Here is a 26,543-nt window from a genome sequence, read left to right on the forward strand (position 1 = left end):
GCATATCTGGGTCTTTAGTAAATGCTCTGTTAGGAGTTGTAACAAACCTGCAGAACTAAAGTACTGCATAATAGATGAAGACATTATTGAACTTAAAGGGCAGGAAGTAGTAGATCCTTAGAACGTTAAAATGTGTTGAATGTAAATTGTTTTAGTCAGAGATCTATGTGTGTGTGTGTGTGTGTGTGTGTGTTTTCAATTCCTGTATTCAAGTGCACAGTTTTCACATTCTCCTTCATGTGATCAGTTAAACTGACTAAATTATTTAAACTCTACAAAACACTGCCGGTGAGTGGGCAGATAAGGGAAAATGTGTAATTTATCTTTATTTAATCTTTCTTTTTCTCTAGGCTAAGAAGCAGGATTTACCACGGGAAGAGCAGGGCCCGTCTATCAAGAACCTGGATTTCTGGCCCAAACTGATCACGCTGATGGTGTCTGTTATAGATGAGGACAGAACAGGTTACACACCCATCATTAACCAGTGAGTACCACTCACACACACATACACTACAGTGGGAAAATGCATTGTGAAGCCATCAGAATGTATCAATGACATTTGTGTCTATTTTGATCTCTCCTAAGGAAATTGAGGAAAAACATCTGAGATAAAATGTGATACTTAAATTAAACATAACTGAGAACTCCTTTAAGTCTTCAGCAGTATGAGAGTAACTTGGGTTGAGACATTTTGGCAGGTTCTGCACATGTCAGTAGAATTACAAAGTTCACTTATAAAGGTCATAATATTTCAAAGTGCCGTGCAGTGACATGCAGTGTGTGTGTGTGTGTGCTGAAGAGACATTGATAGTGTTTCTCCAGCAGAGATTTGCAGGCAGCAGAACTGAATAATTTAGCACATAAGACAAACAGAGTAAATAATCATCTTTCCTGCACAATGTTTTTTCTTTTTTTACTTTCTTTTCAAGTCCTCTGCCTTTTTTCTTTTATCTTCCATTTTTTCTCAGTTGAGACTTTTGTAGAAGAGTGTGTGTGTGTGTGTCTGTCTGTGTGTGTGTGTGTGTGTGTGTGTGTGTGTGTGTGTGTGTGTGTGCGTGCGTGCGTGCGTGCGTGGGTGGGTGGGTGTGGGTGTGATGTTAATGGCTGGACTTTAAACTGTACCATTAGTTCTGATAGTGACTTTAGACCCATATGGAGTAGAGATAACAACATGTATTTTGTTTATGAAAGTGTGCATCCTTTGTTCATCTTCAAAAGTTGTATTAAACATAATTAATGAGACCAGGAAAAAAGGGAAATAAAGCAAATGAGCAACATCCTTACAGTGTAAATAACATATTTTAGATCACAGAATCAGTGGAAACTAGTGGACAACAAATTAGTTTTATTAGTTCTCTTACGAGAGGTTCTCTCGTATTGCGTAAGCTAGCTTACGCTACGGGAAAGATTAATCTTTTCTGAGATATTGAAGCCAAAAAATTATCCTTAATTTTGTATCCATTGTCAACGCAGTGCAGCAGCTGCATACCTTGAGCGGGCTAGCTAGCGAGCTCATTGGTTGCTCTGCGGCAATTGCTGCAGCCTATAGACGAACTTGAGTGAACTCGCGTCCAATGTATCAAAGCCCGTCACTGTATCAAAGCCCGCCAGAATGGGCGTGGCTAGAGTGCATATAAGCGTAAGTTCGTAGGCTGGAACCCTGATTTTCATCTATTCAGCGAAGCTCTTCGCATCTCTGAACTGCAGAAGCCGCGTCGCCGTTCGAGGGGCATCTAGCAAGCTTGGACAGCGCTCGAAGAAGCCGGCCGTCTTCGCCACCTTCAGCCATCCTGCGAGCTATGCCATCCGGCGACGTATCCTTTTTAGAGCAAGCTAGTTCCTCAGCGAACTTCACAAAAAGAGCAACGAGCGTCTTTTTAAAGATGCCTCGCACCACCTGCGCCTCATGCCGCGCCCCTCTCAGCGCCGGAGACCGCCACCTCATCTGCGCTCTCTGCCTGGGACTGGAACATGCAGAGCTCGCCCTCGCTGATGGCGGATGCGACCTCTGCGAGGAGCTTCCGATGTCGACCCTGCGGGCTCGACTCGAAGCACTCAAAACCGAAGCCGCCGCGCCGCCTTTCGTTTCGCCGCGCAGAAAGAAGCGCCGCTCCCAAAGGCTGCCGGAACCGGTGTTAGAAGCGACTACCTCGCCGGAGCCTCTCCCTCGAGCCTCGCTTTCACCCTCCCCGCCCCCCCGGGACGCGCAGTTGCCGCCGAGCGGCCGCACTGTTGCCATCTCGGATGACGAGGCGGAGGATAAGGGCTGCTGTTCCATCATGGCTTCGGACAGCGAGGAGTGGTCAGGCTCCCAAGCCTCCTCCTCGGCCCAGGAATCCAGCAGGACCCGCGCCGGAGTCAAGGAAGAACTAACGCGCCTCCTCACACAGGCCGTCGACCGCCTCGGGCTCGAGTGGTCACCGCCCTCTGAGCAGGCTCCCAACAGACTCGACGGCTGCTTTCTTCAGAGCCGTCGCCGCGTGGCGCCCGCGGCCCGGGCCGCTCCCTTCCTGCCGGAACTCCACGCCGAGCTCTCTAAATCGTGGAACGCGCCTCTCTCGGCCAGGAACCGATCCCATGTCTCCACCTCTCTCGCTTCGGTGGATGCCGCCACCGAGAGGGGCTACTCTTCCATCCCCCCGGTCGAGGATTCGGTAGCAGCACACCTTTGCCCGCCCTCCGCGAGATGGCGGTCTAAGCCAGTGCTCCCGTCTAAGGCCTGCAGAACTACTTCCGCCAAGCCGCATCTGCTCTGCATTCCATGGCCGTTTTACAGATCCTCCAAGCGGACCTTCTTCGAGAGTGGGATGAGAAAGGTAGGCACCCAGAGGCTGTTTCAGATCTAAGGAGCGCGACGGATCTCGCCCTTTGCGCCACCAAAGCTGCAGCTCAAGCCCTAGGGAAGTGCATGGCCGCGCTGACTGTGACCGAGAGACAACTATGGCTAACGCTAGCCGACATGGGAAAAGCTGAACGCTCCACGTTCCTCAACACCGCTCTCTCCGTCCGGTCTCTTCGGTTCTGCGGTGAGTGGCATTGTTGACCGTTTCTCAGAAGTCCAGAAAGCCACCCAAGCCATGAATCTCTTCCTGCCTCGTCGCGCTAGCTCCTCTGCAGGCCGCCCACGTGACCAGCCTCCTGCACGAGCCTCTTCACAGCGCCCAGCTCAGCAAAGCCAGACTTCTCAGCGTCGACAGGGCGGCCACCCTAGAACGCACTCAGACAGCCGCCGCAGACCGCCGCCCCCACGGGCCTCGGCCTAAGATTGCACTGAAACCTGAGCAACCGAAGTCCGCCTAGCTTTGTTGAGGAAACGACGGCTCAGTCCCGCCGCGGCCGGACCCCCCTGTCAGTCCCCTTCTCTCAGGCTACTGCAGTGGTGGATTCAGCAGCCAACAAGCCGGTGATACTGCCCGCTTGCCTGCACTCAAATGCCGTTTTCACGGCGACCCAAAGAAATTTTGTAAAAAGCAAACATGCCTTATGTGTAGAAAATGTGCCCACAATCCAGTGTTCACCCCTACACACAAGCATTACACTTCCCGTGTCCCTATCAGAGCCCACTCACATAAAGCGGGCACAGCCAGCTCGAGTGTTAGAGTCAATAAACGCGTCCACGAATCCGTGCGCGTGCCCCTTCTCTGCCCGCTCTGTCACACGGCCAGCAAACACCTCTCTGTATGTAAGTCCCATGCCCATGACTATGCTCGCGCATCACTTCACAGATGTGACTCTTTCCCCATTCACCTCAATCGGGAAGTCACTCACAGAACAGCCTGTCCCTGCTGTCTGCGAGCAGTCATGCATAAGCACAGTAAGCGCGCTCACACATTCTGTTCAGCTCGCTGTGTGCGGCAATCAGGGCGACTTGGCCATTCACCCTCTAGCGTTACGCTTCAAAGCGTGGAAAGCTATCCCAGGGATATCCAAATGGGTGTTAAGCACAATAAAACAGGGCTATTTGCTACAGTTCGATCGCCACCCTCCCCGCTTCAGAGCGTGGCTCGAAACTACTGTGAACACGGAAGCAGCCTGCATGCTTCGTTCAGAAATAGCAAACCTTCTGTGCAAAAGGGCCATAGAGAGAGTGCCACCTTCTCTGAGCGAGTCGGGGTTTTACAGCCGTTATTTTCTTGTCCCCAAGAAAGACGGCGGCCTCAGACCAATATTAGATCTCAGGGTTTTGAACAAGGTGCTCGCAAAAGACCGTTCAAAATGCTTACAATCAGGAAACTCCTCGCGCATGTGCGCCAGGGGGACTGGTTTATTTCTCTCGATCTGAAAGATGCCTACTTTCAGATTCAGATAAATCCCCGTCACAGGCCATTCTTGAGATTCGCCTTCGACGGCCAGGTTTATCAATACACCGTCCTTCCGTTCGGCCTGTCTTTAGCACCCCGCACTTTCACGAAGTGCATGGATGTGGCGCTCGCACCCCTGCGGAGTCAGGGCTTGCGAATTCTGAACTATTTGGACGATTGGCTGATTTTGGCACAGTCACATACGGAGCTTCTGTCTCACAGGACAGTTCTCCTCAGTCATCTGAACAGTTTGGGTCTTGCAGTCAATTGGACCAAGAGCTCACTACAGCCCAGTCAGGCAATTTCCTTCCTTGGAATAGAACTAGACTCCATGGCCTCAGCCGCAGCAGTACTTCAGCTGGGTTTACTGTGCATGCGCCCGCTTCAGCATTGGCTAAACACCCGCGCGTCTCGCCGGGCTTGTGCCACGGGCCGCCAGCCGATCAGAGTGACTCAGACCAGTATCTCAGCTCTGTAGCCCTGGGCAGTGGCCGAATGGTATCAGCGGGGAGTGACGATGGGAGCTGTATCTCGCCGAAAAGTCATCTCGACAGACGCGTCCAACACCGGTTGGGGCGCGGTATGCGAGGGCTCTCCAGTTTTTGGCCTATGGTCAGTTCAGGAAAAGCTCCTTCACATAAATTGTCTGGAAATGATAGCGGTTGAGTACGCGCTTGTGCGCTTCCTCCCGGTCATTCAGGGTCACCACGTCCTGGTCCGTTTGGACAACAGATCTGTGGTATCCTATCTAAACCGTCAGGGCGGTGTCAGATCCAGGAACCTCTTCCATCTGACAAAACGCATACTGAGTTGGTCCCAGTGCCAACGCTCGCTGAGGGCGACGCACGTGCCAGGCCACCTGAACGACGGCCCAGACAGACTGTCCAGAGACAATATTTCCCCAGGGGAATGGTCCCTGCACGCTCAAACAGTCCAGAAGTGATGGAGCATATTCGGCAGAGCAGAGATAGACCTCTTTGCGTCAGAAGAGAACTCTCACTGCCCAGTATTTTTCTCGAAAAGCGAGGACGCGCTGGCCCAGGACTGGCCCAACCGCCCGCTTTACGCCTTCCCTCCCGTCTCGCTATTGCCACAGGTAATGCAGAGGATCAGGGAAACACGTCACTCGGTGTTCCTCATAGCCCCACGCTGGGAGAATCAGACATGGTTCCCGGAGCTTACGCAGCTGTCACTGACAGTCCCGTGGCCCATTCCAGTGAGAGCAGATCTCCTCTCTCAAGCTCGCGGCACGATCTGGCATCCCCACCCAGAGCGCTGGGCGCTGCACGCGTGGGTGATCAACGACTACCCGTCGCTTTGCCAGAAGGAGTAATAAACACTATCATACATGCTAGAGCCCCTTCCATGAGAAGACTCTATGCGTCCAAATGGTCTGTGTTTTCAAAATGGTGCACCGACAGAGACCTGGACCCACGGACATGTGGGGTGTCATCGCTGCTCGTGTTTTTACAAGAGCTGCTGGATAAGGGCAGATCCCCATCCACGCTCAAAGTGTACGTTGCTGAACCCCTGCACGGCCAGTCACTGGGAAAAAAACGAGCTGGTCATCCGCTTCCTCAGGGGAGCTAGAAGGATGAACCCCCCGCATCAGTTCCTATCAGGGATCTTTCCGTAGTTCTCGAAGCTATGAAAGCCCCCCCTTTCGAACCGCTTCAATCCGTGGATTTGAAATACCTTTCACTCAAAACCGTTTTTCTAACTGCCCTGTCATCAGTTAAACGTGTGGGAGACCTTCACGTGCTGTCTGTCAGCGCTGCGTGTCTTGAGTTTGGACCAAGTGACTCCAAGGTCATTTTAAAGCCTAGACACGGCTATGTCCCCAAGGTGATCGGTACTCCTTTCAGAGCACAAATCATTTCCCTATCGGCGCTGCCAGCATCCGATAGCGAACGCGACGCCAATCTCCTTTGCCCAGTCAAAGCACTGAGATTGTATACTGCGCGCTCCGCCTCTTTCAGATGCTCTGAGCAGCTTTTCGTTTCGTTCGGAGGGCGCACCAAAGGTTTCGCCACCTCGAAACAGACACTGTCTAGATGCATAGTGGACGCTATTGCTGCCGCGTATGCGTCAAAAGACCTACCATGCCCGTTAGGCATTAGGGCTCACTCCACTAGAGGCATGGCCTCCTCGTGGGCATGGTCCAGCGGGATTTCCATTCACGACATATGTGTGGCAGCGGGCTGGGCTTCCCCCTCCACCTTTGTCAGATTTTACAATCTGGAAGTGCCCGCCCTACAGGCAAAACTACTAGCGGATTAATACGCTACAGCTCCCCTGGTGAGCTGCACTGACGGGACACATTCCACACAGACCGGCACCGCCGCTCTGTCTTTCCCTTCCCACTATATGCTTATGTATTACACACACACTGGCCCGCACTCTTGCCGGCCAAATATTATTCCCCACTCACAAGGGCTCCCCGGGTCCCCCACCCCGGGGCTCATGCAGTGGATGCTTGGCGCGCACGGCGTTGACAATGGGTTCCCGTAGCGTAAGCTAGCTTACGCAATACGAGAGAACCTCTCGTAAGAGAACGAATCGGTTACCTAACGTAACCTCGGTTCTCTCTAGATGAGGGAACGAGTATTACGTAGCCGGCCGTGCTCGCGCCACGAGCGATTTTCGCCTCATTCAATGAAAACCAGGGTTCCAGCCTACGAACTTACGCTTATATGCACTCTAGCCACGCCCATTCTGGTGGGCTTTGATACAGTGACGGCGCGGGCGCCTGTCATTGGACGAGAGTTCACTCAAGTTCGTCTATAGGCTGCAGCAGTTGCCGCAGAGCAACCAATGAGCTCGCTAGCTAGCCCGCTCAAGGTATGCAGCTGCTGCACTGCGTTGACAATGGATACAAAATTAAGGATAATTTTTTGGCTTCAATATCTCAGAAAAGATGAATCTTTCCCGTAGCGTAAGCTAGCTTACGCAATACTCGTTCCCTCATCTAGAGAGAACCGAGGTTACGTTAGGTAACCGATTCTTTTTTCATGGGCCAAAACAACATCAAGAGAGCAGTGTGACCGACAGCTGATATACAGTACTACCAATATGTATACAGTGGGATCCAAAAGTCTGAGACCCCTTGTGATATTGTTTCTATTTCTCGTTTTTTGTCATTATTATATTGTCAGCATAAGAATTTGAGTGAAATGTTTAATTTAATAATTTACATGAATTTCAGCATTTCTTAGTATTTGGTATGTCTTTGGTTTTTATTTAATGACAACATGCATAGTCTGGTCAAAATATGATGATCCATGTTATCCAGCAGGATTTGAGAATTTTCCAAAGAGCATTTTTTGAGCTTCAATGAAAGCAAGGAAATCTGAGAGTATGTGTATGTCACCTTTCCTACTCGACCCACTCCGAGCGAGATTCGAACCGACGATCCCCAACCATGGGTGTCAGAGACGCTAGCAAGGAGGCTATAAAAGCCATGGCCTCTAGCCTCGGTCGCTAGTGCATCTCTTAATGCCAGGAGATTGAAGTTTACACACTGCACAGCTATCATTTACCAGCTGGCTTACATGTACAAAAAAAAAAAAAAAGACATTCATTGTGGTCTCAGACTTTTGGACCCCACTGCATATCAGCAAAAGGCAAGTACAAAAAATTGCTGAAATTTAACAAACAATTAATTTACTCAAAATTCACAAAAAAAAATATTTTAAAATAGAAAATGTGTACAAACCACTGACACTGACTCTTGGTAGACTTTGGAACTGACCCAATGGGAAACTAACAAATTAATTCCTAAAAAATCACTCTAGTCCATGAACATATGCATCCATAAGTGTCCATCTTTCCATCCCTGTGCTCTGCTTTTTTGTATGTCCTAAAGCAATTAATCTTGGTCTAAATACAATTTTCTCTGGTCTAAATTGGTTGGAGAGCAGTGAGGGTGGAGGAGAACTGATCACTTCACTCACTGATATGGTACGGCAGCTGATGCACTGGTTGCCATAGAAACAGCTCTTGTGATGGGTAGTGCAGTGAAATTTGTGTCCGTACAATGAATAAGCTCTCATGGGAAGATATGCATGTCTTAGATGTGACGGGACGCCTGAACACTCCTCTGGCCCATCTCTCTCTCTCTCTCTCTCTCTCTCTCTCTCTCTCTCTCTCTCTTTTTGTGCTTGTATATTTTAAAGAGTTTGTGTTTTGTGTTATGGAGAGCAGGGTTTGAGTAAAGACCAGAAACTCCAGGATCCAGATGAATGCCTGACCCCCTAAAACCCAGGCCAAGACAAGATGAAGACCCAGATCAATACCTGAACCCCTAAGAGCCATAGCCAGACAATACAAGGCCCTGACCGATACCATAATGACTACCTAAGACCCAGATTCAGACTAAGACTTTACAGTTTGAGAGCCAGACCAGACCAATTTCAGACTCACCTAAGATTAACACCAACACTGTACCCTTAAGACCTAGATCCCAAACCAATACTAGACCCCCTAAGACCCAAACACAGACTGTTCCAGACCCTTTGAGGTCCTGATCCAGACCAATGCCTATCCCTAAGATCCAGACCATTATCAGATGCACCTAATCCAAGGCCTATATCTAAGACCCAGACAGGACCAATATCAGACCCACATAAGATCTAGACTCAGACCAATACTCTACCCCTAAGATCCAGACCCAAAACCAATAGCAGACCACTAAGACCCATATACAAACCTTACCAGATACCTTAAGCTCAGATTCAGACCAAGGTCTAACCATAAGACCCAGACCATTGCCAGACCAACTTAAGATCTAGACCCAGAACAAAACTCGACTCCATTAATTCCAGACCCAAAACCAATATCAGACCCATATAAAGACCAAGTCCTAACCTTTAAAACATACCTAGACCGAGGCATGTTGGTCCAGGACCATGATGCCCATTTCAAAGAACAGCAGTGAAAATGCTCAATTGATTACAAAATTATTTTCAAACTCTCAATATACCAGTCCTCACCTTATTTTGAATGTGTACATTTTTTCCAAAAACAAAGAAATCTCCATAATTTAAAAGGAGAATATCTCCGTATATGTCTGCTGGAGACATAGATGGGGGAATGAATTACCTGCTGGACAGATTGGTGTATGGTCACAATGATGTCTGTTTTTTTTTTATTATTCTAGGTTCCCTCAAGAATTGAACATGGGTAAAATTAGTGCTGAAATCATGTGGAACCTCTTCGCTATGGATATAAAGTACGCAATGGAGGGTGAGTAATTAGTTTGTTTTTTACTGTCTCGGTGGATTTAGAGATATTTGCTGGCGAGTTTTTTCCAACATGATTTCGGCTGGATCTGTTTGTTTTTGAGATCACCAAACATCACAAATCAACTGTTTCAAGTAGAAATTGACCAAACTAAGATGGTGATTATGGTCATGTGAAGGTTTAGAATAATGGTTTATGGATGTTATTGGTGACAGTTATTGTTTGTGTTGCTGATGGCAGTAGAACTGTGTGACATCTGTTTAATAGCTACATTTGGAACCGACTATCCTGGTTTCAAATTCACTCGTGATATTTGAATCTAATCACAGATGGGCTGTACTCAAAGGCTATGACACACACACACACACACACACACACACACACACACACACACACACACTTCCATGCCCCTAACCACAGATTTGTCTACTCAGAAAGCCGAGAGAATGAAATGCCACGCACGCACAGGCACAGGCTCTGCATTTTACAGGTTTCTGAACCATATTTAGGTTGCCATAGTAACCAGGTGCCTAGATCATGGCAATCTATGGATTTCACACAGTGCACACTTCTCTGCTTTTCTGACCAATGGGATTATTTACGGAAGTAATTGTATGAAAATATTCTAAAAAACCTTTGCATTCATTTTCAGGCTAGACCGATATGATATGTTAATTTACCCTCAAATGATAGAAGGACTACTAATCTTATCTACTCTATAGCCATACTGTACAGTATATCCCATAAATAACCATATTTACACATTTGAATTACACATCCAATCTGAACTCATTGTTTAATGTGTAAGGTGTATTGACTGTATCTGCTCAATAGAATAATGTTAGCAGCTCCACATTGAAATCCCAGTGTGTATTCACTGCTGTTTACTGATTTAATAAAACTAAATTGCCTATATGTAAGCTCAAAGCTGTCCTGGCACATGTGCGATCAGAGTTTCAGATCTCATTTGGATCGAAGTCTGAATTCCTGTAGCCCATATGGATCTCTCCCAAAAGCACACTTATTCAACACTTAGTGTTCACTGTATTTTGCAGATGGTAACCCTCACTTTTAATCAGATCAGAAATATGTGTCATGCAGTATTGAGCGATGAACATTACTACCTCGGTTATTAGAGTTACTGTATATCATACTCATAACCTGATCAACAGTTAACAGGATCTAATAAACCTTTTACAGTCTCTGTCTGTCTCTCTAGCAGAGTCAGCAAAGTTATATTGGCATGACCTTAAACTTTTACAATATGACAAAAGTATTAAAGTGCTCACAAAATTTTATGAAATAGTTTTAGATGAAAGAAAGTAAGGTTTTTGTCTAATAAACAGACTAAAATGGTTAGTTTGTGTACGGGTAGTAGTGAAATATTTGAGGTGGAGTATATGTGTTGATTGATATGGAAGTGAGATATGGAGGTGTAAACTATGTTGTTCAGATGAAAACTAGACTTTCGCTGTTTTGGGTTATTTCATTTTTAATGCATAAAGCAGTAAGCCACAAGCAGTGTGATTTTACTATGGTTAAGTGGTGTTGTTATGCACAATGCAAACTGAAACCTCGCTTTTTGCTTTTATAAAACCTGTCAAGCAAAAGACTCCCAAGTTTAGTGCCTAAGTATATTTATTAACACCTGCCAATTCATATAGTTTAGTTGGCTGATGGAACTGTAATCTAAATGCAAGTTGTATACGGTTTCAATGGTTTGCAGTAATTTGGCACAATAAGGGGATAGTTCAAACAAAAATGAAAAATATGTCATCATATACTTACCTTCATGTCATTCCAAACCCATATGATCTCTTCAGTGGATCACAAATGCCACATCCTTCCCGATATAAGTTTGTATAAATTGACAAATTAGTTTTTGAAATCTCTGTTTTCAGTTTCTTAATGTCATTATTTTCTTAAGTATGTGGTTATAGGGAGCATTTTTTAAATGCTCAGTTTTCAGTGGAGGAAACCCCCAATATAGTGTGGATGAGAGGCAAAAGCGTAAAGTAATTTCTGCATTTTCAAACAAAAACTGGCCAAAAGGAGACATTTTTCATAATTTTGTTTTTATGCTGTTCTTTTTCATACAAAAAAAGTCAATGAATTTGCGCTTGCACATATTCAAACATGGCACTAGAGGAAGCATCATGCCAGGTTTGATATTAGTGATACTATACGCCATTGATTGTTACGTTTCCCGTGACCATTTGTGACGCACCACATTTGAAAATGTGGAATTTCAGATTTCAATTTCGGTTTGGTAATCATTTAAAACACTCAAATGGCTTCAGAAGACTTGGAATATAGCACATGAAACATATGGACATGTGGACTAGCTCATGGTCACTGTATGTTTTCATTGTATGGAAAAGAGCTGCATCAAAATTCTGCCTAACGTCTCCTTTTGGTTTCCACTGAAAAAACAAAGTCAAATAGGTTTGGAATGGCATGAGAAAACAAACTATTACTTTTTTGTTGAATTTATTTAATACACAGTCACACTTGTGTGATCTGATCCGCTATTTTACAATGTCTTCAATCTTGGCTTATCCAGTCAGGTTTTAAAGCCAGAAATCTCATTTTATAAAGATTCTTCAGCGTGTTTGGTGGTCTGAGGTTTAGTTTGTGGTGCAGTACAGTATACATCAGTAGAGAAACTGAATTACAGATTATAGCAAATCTGCTCTGGCGCCCTTGAGCCACCACCTGCCAAACAGACATATATATATATATATATATATATATATATATATATATATATAATATAGACCTATATGTTCATAGTAAAATAATTTCACACATTGACATGGCAGATCTTCCCATAAAAGTCAGGTGTTTTACATCTATTACCATGATGATGTATTCATATCTGGTAAATAAGAGTATGAAGCAATTGCTTGCCAGCTCTCTCTCTCTCGCTCGCTTTCTCCCCTGCTGTCTTTGCTTATCTGATATAGTGCGAGATAGTGTTCATTTATGTGAAAGACGTCAGGCTGAACGGCTGTACAGCTCAGATTAGGAGTTCCAGTAGTGAAGTGCAGCTGTACATCGCCATATAGATGTGAAAAATTGTGAGTGGTTCTGGGAGATTGGCAGGGTATCGCTTTGTGGTTGCTACGGTGTTCTGGGTGGTTTTAAGGTGGTTGATTACTGGCACGAGTCAAAATGGAATTTTGTTTTGTGCCTGTTTTATCATCCTGCCAGGTGAAAGTCTGATTTCTTTGAAAACTAATAGCACACCTCTCCTCAGCAATCTTGATTTGAGTTATCATACACGGGGCGGATTATGGTTAGCAAGGGTCCCGGGGCCAATTGGCAGGGTTCTGCACTTAGTTTGTTTTTTTTTCCACTTTGTGGCACAGCCCTGCAATGTATGTGTTGCATGCCTGTTTTATGTCTTGTGTCTGGATTCAGCCACTGAGGTTTGTTTGGTTTATTTACTCTGTGGCTGAGTCCAGACACTTGTGTTTTGTCTGGTGTTGTGTGAATGCACATGGTTTTGTATTTTCTCATTTCCTTCTTGACTTCAGTTATAATCCCACCCTCTCTTTTGCCTTGTTACCTGTTTGATTATTAGTTTATTAGTTTCATCTACATTCCTTGTTTCCCTCCTGATTTCTCTCCCTTTGTACTTTCCCTTTGTGCTCTGTCTGGTGCCAGTTGTGGGCTGTTGCTTATGTTTATGTCCCCTGTTAGGTCTCTGTCAGTTGTGTTCCTGTCCATTCGAATTTCTGTTTTTTCCCCATTCCAGCCCAGCCCATCATTGTGTTGTCGCCTTGGACTGTGTTTGTTTTTCCCCCTTCGGGGTAGTTTTGTTTTTGTTATATTTATGTTTATAAAAGACCTAATTGCTACGCTGCATTTGAGCCCTGCCATTTCCTCAACCAAACTTGACAACAATTTCATTTAGGGACCCCCCAGGCCAATTAACTTTTAGATTGAATTACCTTTTAAAGCTGAGATCCATGCAATCCAATTTTCATTTATTTAAGTCTGTTTTAATACCTGTTCTGTTATTTACAGTCAGATTCATTTAAACACAGCACGGATGTGATAAAGAAACTGCTGAACTGTTTGCTGAACAGCCACTGTTCTTAAAGAGACAGTACTATTTTTAGCGTTTGTTATACATATCAATGTAAACTTAATGTAAATACAAAAAAACAAGCATATAACAAAATGTGTAAACATGCATATATTTAAAGGGGCAATAATACATTATGAAAATAAATTCATTATTTTAAATATTGAAGAATTTTGCACAGCATCTATGCATGGGTTTGGTGAAACTCTGCAAAGACTTCAGACAGTTCTGGGTTGCGCTGCCATATCTTTTCTAACTCATCTGCATTCCATTCAGAAGTGATCATCCCTATACCCTATGTATTCCCTATTTAAGACCATTTAAAACTTTTAGACAAGGTTTGTCAAACTAGCATGTAGCAGGGCGGAGGGCGTGGCCGGGTCTTGATTCCACACACCCTGCCCCTAATAAGGCTGATTAAGCCCGAGAGGGATAAGGCCGGCCGGAGACGGCAGTGCGTCAGAGAGAGAGTTACGGACAGCTGTCCAACAGCTGCGTGTGTGTTTGTGTGTGTGTGTGTGTGTGTGTGTGTGTGTGTGTGTGTGTGTGTTTTGGTTCAATTTATTATTAAATAATCATTTATATTATCAAGCCAGTTCTTGCCTCCTTCTTTCCCACAATCCCTTTACACAGCATTATATTTTGTCTTGACAAACTTTACGGATCTAGTTAAATCAATACTTCTGTATCACACAAAATAGAATATCAAATATTTTTCCCAACCACCTAAAACAAGTTATTTTTTGTAATGTAGGGCAAACATGCTGTTATATCGTTTGTGTATCTTAAGAGGACATCCTCGGCTTTTCAGAAATGCCAAATGTTTTAGAGTTTGGCCATGACAACTTCCTCTCCTTGCTCTATAGAAATGTATGATATTACAATTCAGCACCTCAAATGCACTATGATTTTTGTAATCAATTATCATGTTTTTATACACCAAACACAATATTGATGTTTGAAAAAAGTTAAAATGTAAAACCATTTTTATAGTAAGATCATATTAAAATAACAAACCATGAGATCTATATAATGACAGAGCAAGCTGCATATGAACAATAAATCACACTTCAAATACATTTATTGTAGTGGACATGAAAGGAATGGAATTTCTATCAGGAAGACTCGCAGACTTGAGTGAAATTAAGATTACATTATTTGATGAATATATAACAGGAAGTAATGTCTTTCTTTGGCGTAAGCCCCGTCTGGCGGTCCGAAGAAGTTGTACTCTGAACCGTCATATCCTTCCGGAGATAGGAGGCAGGTGCGAGGATCCTACCCCCATGCAGGGTGGGGCTCAACTGGTGGTGGTGGGGTGGTGGAGGTTGCTGTGTTAGCACACTGAAACATTAATGTGATTGTGAGCAGACTTATAAAGCAACGGCTTACATGTGATTGGCTAGGAGTTATCTAGCCAATGGTGCGATGATGTGCAGCTGCTAGTCTTCCAGCTAGAACTATGCTGCGCTTACATGGAATGGAATGGTGATTGAGAAATATACCTCAAAAGCCTGTTGTGTCATATTTGATACACACATTTTCAACACGATTTGTCTAAAAAATAATGACATTTTAAGTGAGCACATTCTGCTTCAATTCAGTAAATACACATTTTGAAATATCAGTAAAAATATAATCGTTATTGTAAATTTTTCTTTATCAAAATCAGCAAAGATTTCACATCAAGTGCATCACAATGTGAAGGTAGCCATTTTGGAAAATATATTACTAGGTCTTCTACTTCCAGAATAGCATGGGAACTTTCACTAGGAGGCTGTAAACATCTAGTACATGGCATACAAAAGGTTTTTTAGCTTAGTTTTAATCATGTTGAAGGCTTTATGATGTTGAGAAAGTAATGTATCAAATATGACACAAGCAGTGTTATAGGGTTAAACAGTGGCTCAAAATGTTTTATTAGAAACAGGAAGGCAAAAGGCTTCTATAAGAGGACTGAGGGCCCTCATAGTCACAGGGGCCTATTGAGGGGGCCTTGTATAAGCTGTGGGGCCCACAAATTCTAGCTTACATTAAATATTTTTTTCAAATTAGATGGGCCGCGAGACCTTGCAGCCCAGGCCCCTCCTGGTCCCCTAACAATCAAGGGCCCCTGGGCATGGCCTCACTGGCCCGGTCCATAATACACTTATGATCATACATGTCAGATAAGTCTAGTCGAAGTTAAATAATTAGGGCTAAAGGTTTGTTAAAATCTCTAACGTTAAGTATGAGCAATAGAAATATTGATGCTTGCCTTTGCAAACACAAATTGACATCAGCATCAACACAGCTGTGAAGATCTTCTTTTGACCCTGATGCCTGAAGTCTTCAAAGAGCAGCTTCACACAAAAGCCTTCACAAACACACCAGCAACAAAAGAGGCGATGAAGGAGACATGAGTGTGTGCGTGCGTGCGTGCATGTGTGTGTGTGTACAGATGCTTTCATTCTGCAACAGAAGAATATTTCTAAGGAGACCCCTGCAAGTTGAGTTGAGCAAAAACACCTACCTGAAAAAGGCAGTCTTCTTTTATATAGATAGATTCTTTAGAAGATTCTAGGAGATTCTTTCTGTTTTTTTCTTGCTTTCTCTGTATAAGAGATCAAGAGTAACTGTCACTGCACTAAAGGGATATTCTGGGTTCAACACAAGCTCTATTATTAGCATTTGTTGCTTAAAGGGATAGTTCACCCTTTATCATATTCGGAACACAAAAGGAGATTGTATAATGAATATTGCGGTTCGTCTTATACTGTACAATGAGCTTCATCAAAACAATGACAGTGGATTGTGTCTCAATTTAAAGCTTAAAAAAAGAACAAAAAGTATCATAAAAGAAGTCTGTGTGACTCGCACGTTATATTCCAAGTCTTCTGAAGGCAAACACTAAATTTTGCATGTTCATGAGCACTATGAGATAAGCTCGTTCATGCTGATTGTAGCGCTAAACAAAGCAAGTTCTAACAGAAAATATTGCTTAAATTCCAGGTTATTGTTTTGAAGAAAACCTATTGTATGCCTTCAGAAGACTTGAAATATAACAATATGATGCATGAATCACATGGATTACTTTTGTGATACTTTTGGGTCCTTTTGTAAGCTGAAAAATGAGGCCCATTCCACTGCCATTGTTCTAAAGATTTTCTTTTTTTTTACATTTTTACAGCTGCCAGGCAATTGGTCCTTTAAGCTTAAGGCGGAACTTCCCCACCTAGTGCATTTCCACCTTATTTAGCTGAGTAAATCTTGCATTGTATTTTTAATTTATGATTATTTATTATACATTTATAACATTATATTTTTAGTTTCATATTACCCTGCTATTAATTAATAAAATAAAAACAATAGACAGCACTGTTGTGATGGGATTTCAAATACAACTACTGGGGGAAGGACATTCAATTTGCCATATTCTCTTATTTGGCAGCTTTAATTCATCACCCTCTATTTTATTTATTTATTTATGTATATATTTATTTTGCTCTTTTGAAAAAGTTGTGGGAAGTAATAGTGGATTTTATTCTTCTGTCAACGGAAATGTGAATGCAAAGTAATAATAATAATAATAATAATAATTCTGTGGTCTCCCATTCACCTACTACAGATGTACACTGCTATAGTTTACTTTTGCATTCCGAACCCGGGAATGTGAAAAAGGTGTGTATTGAGCTTTGTAATTGATCCCATTCACATTTTTATGAGTGGTTTGTCACATCACCTTTCTCACATCACATTGTCTTTGGTTCTACCAGTGTGAAGCCCCAAATGGTGCCTCAAGTATCATAATTTTTACAACTAGATGTGTGCTCAGCTATGGTTTACTGAGTCGTGTGCACATTGCGTCACATCTGAGGCTGAAAGGACATAATGAAGTGTAGAAGAGTTAAAAGGCTGGCCCATCATCCTCCAGGGGTCACTTCCTCCAAATGGATGGAGCTAACTCTGTCTGACCTGTTTATTCAAAGTCTGACTCTGGGCGATCGACTCATTTATAACCTCTTACCCAGAAGCACTTAGAAAAACACAAGAGCAGTTTGTCACCATATATGTTGCGTGTCTGTGCGTTTCTTGACTAATGAAGACTTTGAAGTACTTCCTGTTTGGTGCCCTAAGGTCTGTCGGTTGCGAGATGAAGGTGGGTAATTTTACAGAGCCATTGAACAGAGTACTAGAACCAAGTTAATGTGTCACTAATTATAGACTGATAGTGTGTGCATGTGTTTTTGCACCAGACACCTTAAATGATCTGTGTTTATTCCACTCTCTGTGTTTTATGAAAGTCAAGTTATGTTGATTGATTTTTAGAGTTGTTACCGAGAACTGGTTCAGCAGGACTGAAAAAAAATACTGGAACCGAATGATTTTCATAACTTTCGGTTCTATTAACTTTGTAAGAACGTTCATTAGAGCCTACCAATGTGGAGGGAACACTGTACTAAAATACTCAGACTGTGTTTCCTGTGCTACAATTCAGCAGCACTGCAACACACTTACTAAATCACGAATAGTGTAGTCTGATTCCCGAACAAATGACTCTTATGAGATGGCTCTTTTGACTGCAATACTGCAATCAGAAGTGCTTTCTTCTGAACAAATGACTCTCAGAAAATTATTTTTAGTGAATCAAACTTACTAAACTGCAAGTCAGTTCACTTCTTTGTTAATGGAACCTTTAAGAGGAACCAGAATCGTTAAATTCCTGATGATTCCAATTCTTGGAATTTAAAATGTCTTTTAAAGGAATAGTTTAGTCAAAAATGAAAATTCAGTCTTCATTTACTCACACTCATGTCATTCTAAACCTTTCTTCTGTACAACTCAAAAGATTATGTTATATGATTATATTATTCAAATCCATTGGATCAGTTGTGATTCAGGCGAAAGATCAATGTCAAAATAACATTTTAATACATTGTTTTAATGTGGATTGACAGCAGCAGCCATGCTTTGGATCATTTGTGAGTAACTCTTAGGGATTTAGAAGTCCTCAGGACGAATTCTAAGCTGTCATGGGTTCAGGAGCTACTTTAAGCATTAAAATGCTTCATGAATTAATCTTTTATGAAAATTTTACAAGTCCTAATATTAGGAGTGACACACCCCAAATTTTTAAGATTTGCTCCTAAATTTCCGCATTAGTAGCTACTTTTATCCTTAAGATTGTGAATACGGGCCCTGGTCTCATAGAATCACTTTACCTACATTTGTGCAAAATGATTTTTATGTGGTTTGTCGTATGCAAGTTCCCTCACACAATGCTATCTTAGGACATCAGAACACTTTCACTATAGTTCATGGCGTGTAAAGCGATACAGTTTAACATTTGCCAATATTTAACATAACCAACTACATTTACAAGTTTTTTCAAATCTGATTAAATGACACAGTAGCTCAACTGTTGCACTTCCGATGCAAAAGACCGGGAACAAGTCCTGAATCGTGAGTCGAACGTGGCATAGAAGTAACACAAAATTAAATGGTTGCTTTAGCAATTGCATTTTTCATGGAACATTTGCTTTTTATGACACTATCGGTTAGGTTTAAGGTTTAAGGTAGGAGGCTAGTTTTGTAGTCCTAAAGACATGAATTGTAATTTTACAACATATAAAGGTAATCATGATCACTCACATTAAAATAAGACTCAGTCATTTCAGTAACCTTATAAAAGCGGTTTTATTCTACATGGAGAGCGTCCGCACATGGGGGCTGCCATGTTAGAATCACATGACCAGCTGAATACTACTCTCTTAATCTCAGTAACTGTCCTGTTATTTGACACTTTCACTTATTGATTAAAGTAATCATGGCTGACTGTGAATACTAAATTTCTACAATGACATCTGAAACTGAAAACTACTGATTTTAAATTATGCTGCATCACAGATGTCACAGATGTCAGTGTAAGTCCAAAATGACACAAAGACTAAAGTTACCGAGTGCACCTATAAAAATCTTATCTGTTTAGGAGAATATTTATTTTGTTTTTTTGCGCCACACAATGGACATTTCACCTCTGAACTGCTGTGATATGTTTAAGGAACAACGTAATATCATTTTGCAAAAATATTGCCTATGTGAGGAGGCCCTTCTATTCTTCAAAACTCTATTCTTAATCTAATCTAACTGATTCTGCCCTAAGCAAAACGCAGTAACTGCACCAACACTGAAAATTAGACAAATTAGATTGTTAAATAGTCTTTTGTGAATCTTTTTTTCTCTGAGCATAGTTGCATCAGACAGATCATTGTCAACGGGACCTGATTCTAGTCCATTTCAGCTTTAGTTACAAAATGTTGCCTTTGCTGTTTTATTTTTCCTTCAAATAATTTGAATATTTTAATATGATCTGCTCCAAATTCATCAAACAAGCTAAAAACTTGCGCACCTGTGCAGACCGAGTCAAATTCTCACAGGTCTGTTGGGGCGTCTGGCAGAGAGGCTTTGATATACTCTGACTGGTCACATAATAAAAGACACGGAGGAGTTTGGGTAGAGAGAGGCTCGGCCTTAACCTATAACAGCTGCTGCTGTTACTACACAGGGAGAGCAGAGACAGGAGACGAGAGCAACCTGACAGCCATTAGAGAAGGCAAGGAGACAAAAAGAGAGGAAGTATACCACACAAATGATAGCAGGAAAACAGTAAGAGAGGAAGATAGTAGTTTATTGTGCCTCTGCAGTTGTCAAGTGCAGGAAATCACATGTAACTACAATGACAAACGTCAGAAGGAAAGCTGTCAGCATATATGTACTGTAACCTCTTAGCTCTGACAGTAAAAATTAGATATACAGTATAGCTTCTGACAGACTTAAGATCGAAACTACGCGAGTGGGAGAACGCAGATGCTTGATTTCGTGCAATGTTGCATTCCAAAACAGACAAACAGTCTTAACGTTGTCGCAAGGGGCACTATAGTGGACATTAGTGTGAACTGTCAAGTTCTATGGCGAGTTTTCTCTTTCAACCAAACTACTGTCAATAGTTTGCAATAGTTTGAAGTTAAAGTCAATACATTTATAGCAACTTACCTGAATAATAACACATCCAGTTTAATGGCACAGACTTTTGAAGGTAACTCTTTTTGGCCACTTTTTTTATTACATTTTTTGGGACATTTTTCAATTTGGAATGGCCAGTTCCCACTACTTCGTAGGTCCTCGTGGTGGCGTGGTTACTCACCTCAATCCGGGTGGTGGAGGACAAGTCTCAGTTGCCTCCGCTTCGGAGAGAGTCAATCTGCGCATCTTATCACGTGGCTCGCTGTGCATGATACCACGGAGACTCACAGCAAGTGGAGGCTCATGCTACTCTCCGCGATCCACACACAACTTACCAGGCGCCCCATTGAGAGCGAGAACCACTAATCATGACCACGAGGAGGTTACCCCATGTGACTCTAATCACAAGAACACACGTTAACTATGTTCAGCTGGACCGTGTGTTGGCTAAGCACACATTTGTATACGCATGCTTGCCTAAAATATGTTTCTGTCCGTAGAGTCTTATCAACTCTAGTGTTGCACAGTATACCGGTGACACAATAGTATCACGGTATACAAGCCTCAAAATAAACTGTATTTTTTAACAATAGTAATGTAAATATTGCAGTTCTGTAAGGACCATGTTATGTACGGTTACTGCTATTATTACGTGGCTCTCTGAAATGCGACATTCTGCAGGAAGGCGGGTCATCCCTCAATAGGCGAGGGAAAGGTTCTTTGATGCGCTGTCACGTGGCCATCGATCACTCCTCCACCCTTTCAGGCAGACGGCAGCCTCTCCTCCCCGGGCTGACCGATCCCCAGTGGACAGAACGCACCTCTGCATACTCGATACATGATTTGATTGATACAAAACTTGTTGAGCTGGGGTTTCGCGTTCCTTTTCTGCAAAAAAATATATAGTAAGTATGTTTGCAAAATTAAATTGCCATTTATATTGTCATTGTAGTAAAGCCAAAATAAATTTTAAAAATGTTATCCGGAGACCATTTAGTTTGTTTTAAGTTCAACCAACTATTAGAGTAATGTATTACATATATAAACCTGAAGAAAAATAAATCCAGGGCAATTAAAATGTCTTCGCAGTCAAACATTAAAAGTCATATTCATTATTCACAAAAAACTGACATTTCTGAAATTTTTTTGTAAGCAGCCCCAGCTTGAAAACCACTGAACTAGGACAGTGGTCAAATATATAGTTTAGTGCCCATTGTACACAAATATGTCACAGTGTAATGCCTTAACTGACCAATCAGAATGAAGTATTATAGAGTGCTGTGTAACAAAACAACCAAAAATCCAACATATTCCGTCTTTGCTATGTTTATGTGCATGATACTGTATGATTATATATTTTGACTATGAGTAAATGGCCATTTGCCCAAATAGTCACAGTACAATTTAACATATTCAGCCTGTGGCTGTCGACATCTAGATGTGTTAGTGTCAGTTAATAATTAATGAAAGCATTAGCTCACCTAATTTATCAATGAACTGTGAAGTCCTGATTTCAAGCCCTTCAGCATAAGATATACGCTTGCATGTTTCTGCTCTCTACACAGTGCCAGGCCTGAACCCATGGGTCAGTTAAACCCAAAACCATGGTCCAGCTGAGTTTTTAATTAGATTTACCTGTCAAATAGTTACTTGTGAGTAATATCGTCACTTAACACCATTGAAACCTATAAGCAAAGAGAAAGAGAATGATTCGAACGCCTTTTATGCTGATTGCATACTTGAAGAAAATAGTCTGTATACAATAATATCAATATATAAATGTATATAGACTATATAGACACAGTGTAAGGGGCGTTCACAGTGACCGTGATTTTTAGGGACAAAGAAACAAGAAGTAATTCATTTGAGCCGGTATTAGCAAATGTGTGCGTGTCCAGCAACATTGCATGAGTTGAGAACAGATTATCAGTATGCAAATGATCTGTGACGCAATGCATCCAACACCAATAAAAGTAAAAACCGTGGAACAGATGTGATCCATCTACTGTCGGCAAGATGGAAGAGTTTATGTTACAGTGGCCAGTTTCACTGTTTTATATGATTTATCTCTGCTCACATACAAGGAAATAATTTTAAAAAAATTACGAGTGGAAAACCTTGTCATAAATTGTCGACATTCCAAGTGAGTTTCATACAGTGATAATCGTTTATCTTGTTCATGAAATGATGCATTACACTTTCCTCTCCAGGGCAACTTTCAGTGGCAAGAAAACGTATTCCTTATCAAATTAGAATGACATAATATTTTTATGGGCAATGCATAACATTTTCTTAATCTGATTTTCAAAAGCTAAGGCCAGTTGTGTAGCCTACAAAATAAACATGAATATTTACTTTCTTAATAAATGTCCCTGTGTTTAATGTAAAAAAACATGCTGATTTTCATAATCTTTCATCAATATGTAATAACGTTCTCCTCCTCTTAAACAACATTTATTTTCTGCTGATGTGATTAAAGCCATGTGGGTGGGGCAAATATTATAAACCAATAACATCAATCAAATCAACTAATCGATCCCATCAAATCCTGATGGATAAAATCAAGTCCCACATTATTTCCAGTCTGTTTCAATACATAAGTTAAATGTGATGCAAAGTCCATTTCATGTTGTCGTTAACATACTGTTTTGGAAATCTAGTCTCAGTTTATTTGTCTAGTTCTGCTTTCCCATAATGCTTAATCCTTTCCCCAAAACTCCAAATGAAAGACATTTATAACACCTGCTTTTGAGGCACGTCTGCATGAATTATTAAAATGAATGACTGACTCTTTTAGCAGCTCATTGTTTCCTGGAACTCATAAATAAATGACGATGAGAGGCTTAATTTGTGAGCGCTGTTCTGAATTTTGCCACTGGTTTCCATGTTGTGTGGATATGCTGCACTCTGATAATTGCTCGTTTATCTTAAAGAAACGTTTGGTTTAGTTTTTTGATTGTGGCCCATGTCTTTCATGGGGAATAGCCAGTCCTGGGGGTAATGTGAGGGATATCAGATGAATTCACAGAGGCACTGGTCAATGAGTCTCTCTCTCCAGTATAAAATATAGCAACTCATCAGCAAAACCTCTCTCACTTTAACAACAAAGCGTTCATAATCCAAATTTCACACTTAACTGGAGTTTTCAACCACAAAGAGAATCCTGATAAACACCTGGTGCTGTCTTCCATTTAAGTGTATACTGATTTAAATAATAAAAAAACACTGTATTACAAGTAAAAATGACTTTAGTAGAGTAATGAGAATCACCATAAAAAAAGGAAAAATAAAACTTAAAAGAAAAACATCTGGAGAATTTTGGGGGGGAAATGTCCTTAATTATCATGAAAATATTATTACAATGAAAAAAAACATTGTCATACAATACAATAATGCAAAATATATATTTTTTTGTTTTGGGTTGTTTTGGGGGGGTGGAGTGCTATGTCAGCTGCACATCCTTTTGTTGTAAGATTCGCTGTCCTTTTTTGCATATCGTGGCGCCATTTTGTGGTCCGTTCTACATAAGTCTGCATAATGCGTCGGCATTTTAGCTTATCGCGGCCCATTCGGCCCGTTTCGCGGCCGACCCACCTGCCCACTTTGTTCTCCCAATGGCCAGTCCGCCCCCTAATCGGCCCGAAAAAGTGCTGTGTGTAGATCACTCAGGGGAGGAGGGTGGAGTCCATCACCAGTCGTGGGCGAGGCCTGCTCTAACGTGACGTCACTTTAGAGCTGAAACGAAAACCTTCATTTTGACACACTGTTTTTGATTAATAGAAATATAAGAAAGAGTGGGAGAACTTTTAACACTGTAAGGTGGTTGTGTACACACACTGCCGCCTCACATTTATGTTTAAACACCATGTAAAAGTGAATTTTGCATAATAGGTCCCCTTTAAATGTACCTCTGTGTCGTGTGAAGAGGTGGATGATCCCGAAGAGGGATGTGATGTGCTCTGACAGCACCACTTTAGTCATCTGACCCAGAGGCTAACACGAGCGCCAGTGTGGGGCGGCAGAGACACAAGAGCTGTTCGGGGAAGGCAGGGAAATGTTAATGCCAGACTGCCCCGAGTGCCGTCCACCCACACAGTGCGGCAGTTTGCTTTTTTCTTTTTTTTTGCCCTGTCTGTCCGCCTCCTCCAGAATGGGACATATTCAGGACCATTCCCTCGTTAATTTGCTGCAACTACAACACTATGAGAACGCAAATAATTATTGACAGGCAGAAAGCGTTATTGTCCACGGACACATTTTCGTTTGCTGTTTACAAGTCTACAGCTGTCACAGAGACAGTGATATATCTCTAGACACTTATTTCATTCATTAATATTTAACTTCATAAAAATATAACTTTAAGGGAATAGGAAGATTTTTTGCATATCTTTCCATGAAAAAAAATTGCTTACAGCACCTTTAATGTGCCTCTTTGTTTTAGCTATAAAAAGGTAAAGTTCCATTATGTTAGATCATATAATCATGAGATAAAATGTTTTTTTTGTTTGTTTTTTTAAATGCTATAGCAAAAAAATGTGAATTGGTTAAATTGTACCTTATCATGTATGTTGAAATAATCAATTTTTTTATATATAACAATATATGTAATATTAAGGTAAAATATTATAAATAAATACATAAATAAATACATAAATAAATAATGTATATAGTGTTTTTTAGAAGTACAAATTATTATTTATCTTTAAGTTAATGGTGAAAATGTATGTTAGACAAGACAAATTAGTTTTTTAAATAGAAATAAAAAGCATTACTTACCTATTGTTAACAATGAACATTTATAGTATGTTTAACAAGACAATACATGTACTTTTATGGTAAAATATTGTTAAAATTATATATTTGTATTTCAATGTAATATTCATGTTTCTTAAAATCAATTATGTAGCCTACATTGGGGTGTTTTACATTACATTTTATGTCGTTAAAGGGACAGTTAACTGAAGAAGTAGATCCGCACACTGTTATATTATTCCCTTTTATTGATTTAGAAACAACATTGATTTTGTTTTTAAATCAATAAAAGGAAATATTATAACCATGTACTGAGTTTTATATCAATACTTTTTGCCTTGATCTGGCACCTTGTTGAAGGAGTGTTGTTACGTGCACTTTCCCTCTTTCGTTAAAGTAATAGTTCACAAAAGCCTGCAGCTCTTGCCTGGTTGCCCACTAAAGCTAAGCAGGGTTGAGCCTGGCCGGTACCTGGATGGACCTCCTGGGGAAAACCAAGGTTGCTGCTGGAATTGGTATTAGGGAGGCCAGCAGGGGGTGCTCACCCTACGGTCTGTGTGGGTCCTAATGCCCCAGTATAGTGACACTATACTGTAAAAAGGCACCATCCTTCGGATTAGATGTTAAGCCGAGGTCCTGACTCTCTGTAGTCATTAAAAATCCCAAATTCCCCCCATTGGCCCCTATCTATCATGGCCTCATATTAATCTCCATCCCTGAATTGGCTACATCACTCTACTCTCTCCTCCCCACCAATAGCTGGTGTGTGGTGGGCGTTCTGGCGCAACTATGGCTGTTGTCGCATCATCCCTATGCTATGTAAAGCGCTTTGAGTGCCTAGAAAAGCGCTATATAAATTTAAGGAGGTATTATTATTATTATAAAAAATAAGGAAATTCAATCAACATTTACTCACCCTTGTTGCTCAAACCCCATATGACATATTCAGCCTTTACATTTGATAAACATTCTTCAGTTAGACTAATTAACTATCTCACTCAGCAGAAGAATGGTCTGATTATTAATATTCATTTTAATATTAATTGCTAATTATTAGCAATGTGTTTATTGGTTTCGCCTGCATTTTATGAAACCAATAAGCCATTCAAGGCTGTATGTTACAGTGCTTTCATCCTGTTGTGCGTTGTAATTTT

The 26,543-nt window shown here is 41.7% G+C and overlaps 1 protein-coding gene across 1 annotated transcript in view; it reads left to right on the forward strand.

Annotated features, from left to right (window-relative positions):
* LOC127661842 (protein unc-13 homolog C-like) overlaps positions 1-26,543 on the forward strand; it is a 167,358-nt gene that overhangs the window by 86,891 nt on the left and 53,924 nt on the right. Inside the window, exons 18-19 of the mRNA XM_052152769.1 lie at positions 351-484; positions 9,460-9,545. Of these exons, the coding sequence (XP_052008729.1) occupies positions 351-484; positions 9,460-9,545 (220 nt within the window). The remainder of the gene's footprint in view (positions 1-350; positions 485-9,459; positions 9,546-26,543) is intronic.

This window comes from Xyrauchen texanus, chromosome 21 (assembly GCF_025860055.1).
Source record: "Xyrauchen texanus isolate HMW12.3.18 chromosome 21, RBS_HiC_50CHRs, whole genome shotgun sequence".
NCBI classification, from domain to species: Eukaryota; Metazoa; Chordata; class Actinopteri; order Cypriniformes; family Catostomidae; genus Xyrauchen; species Xyrauchen texanus.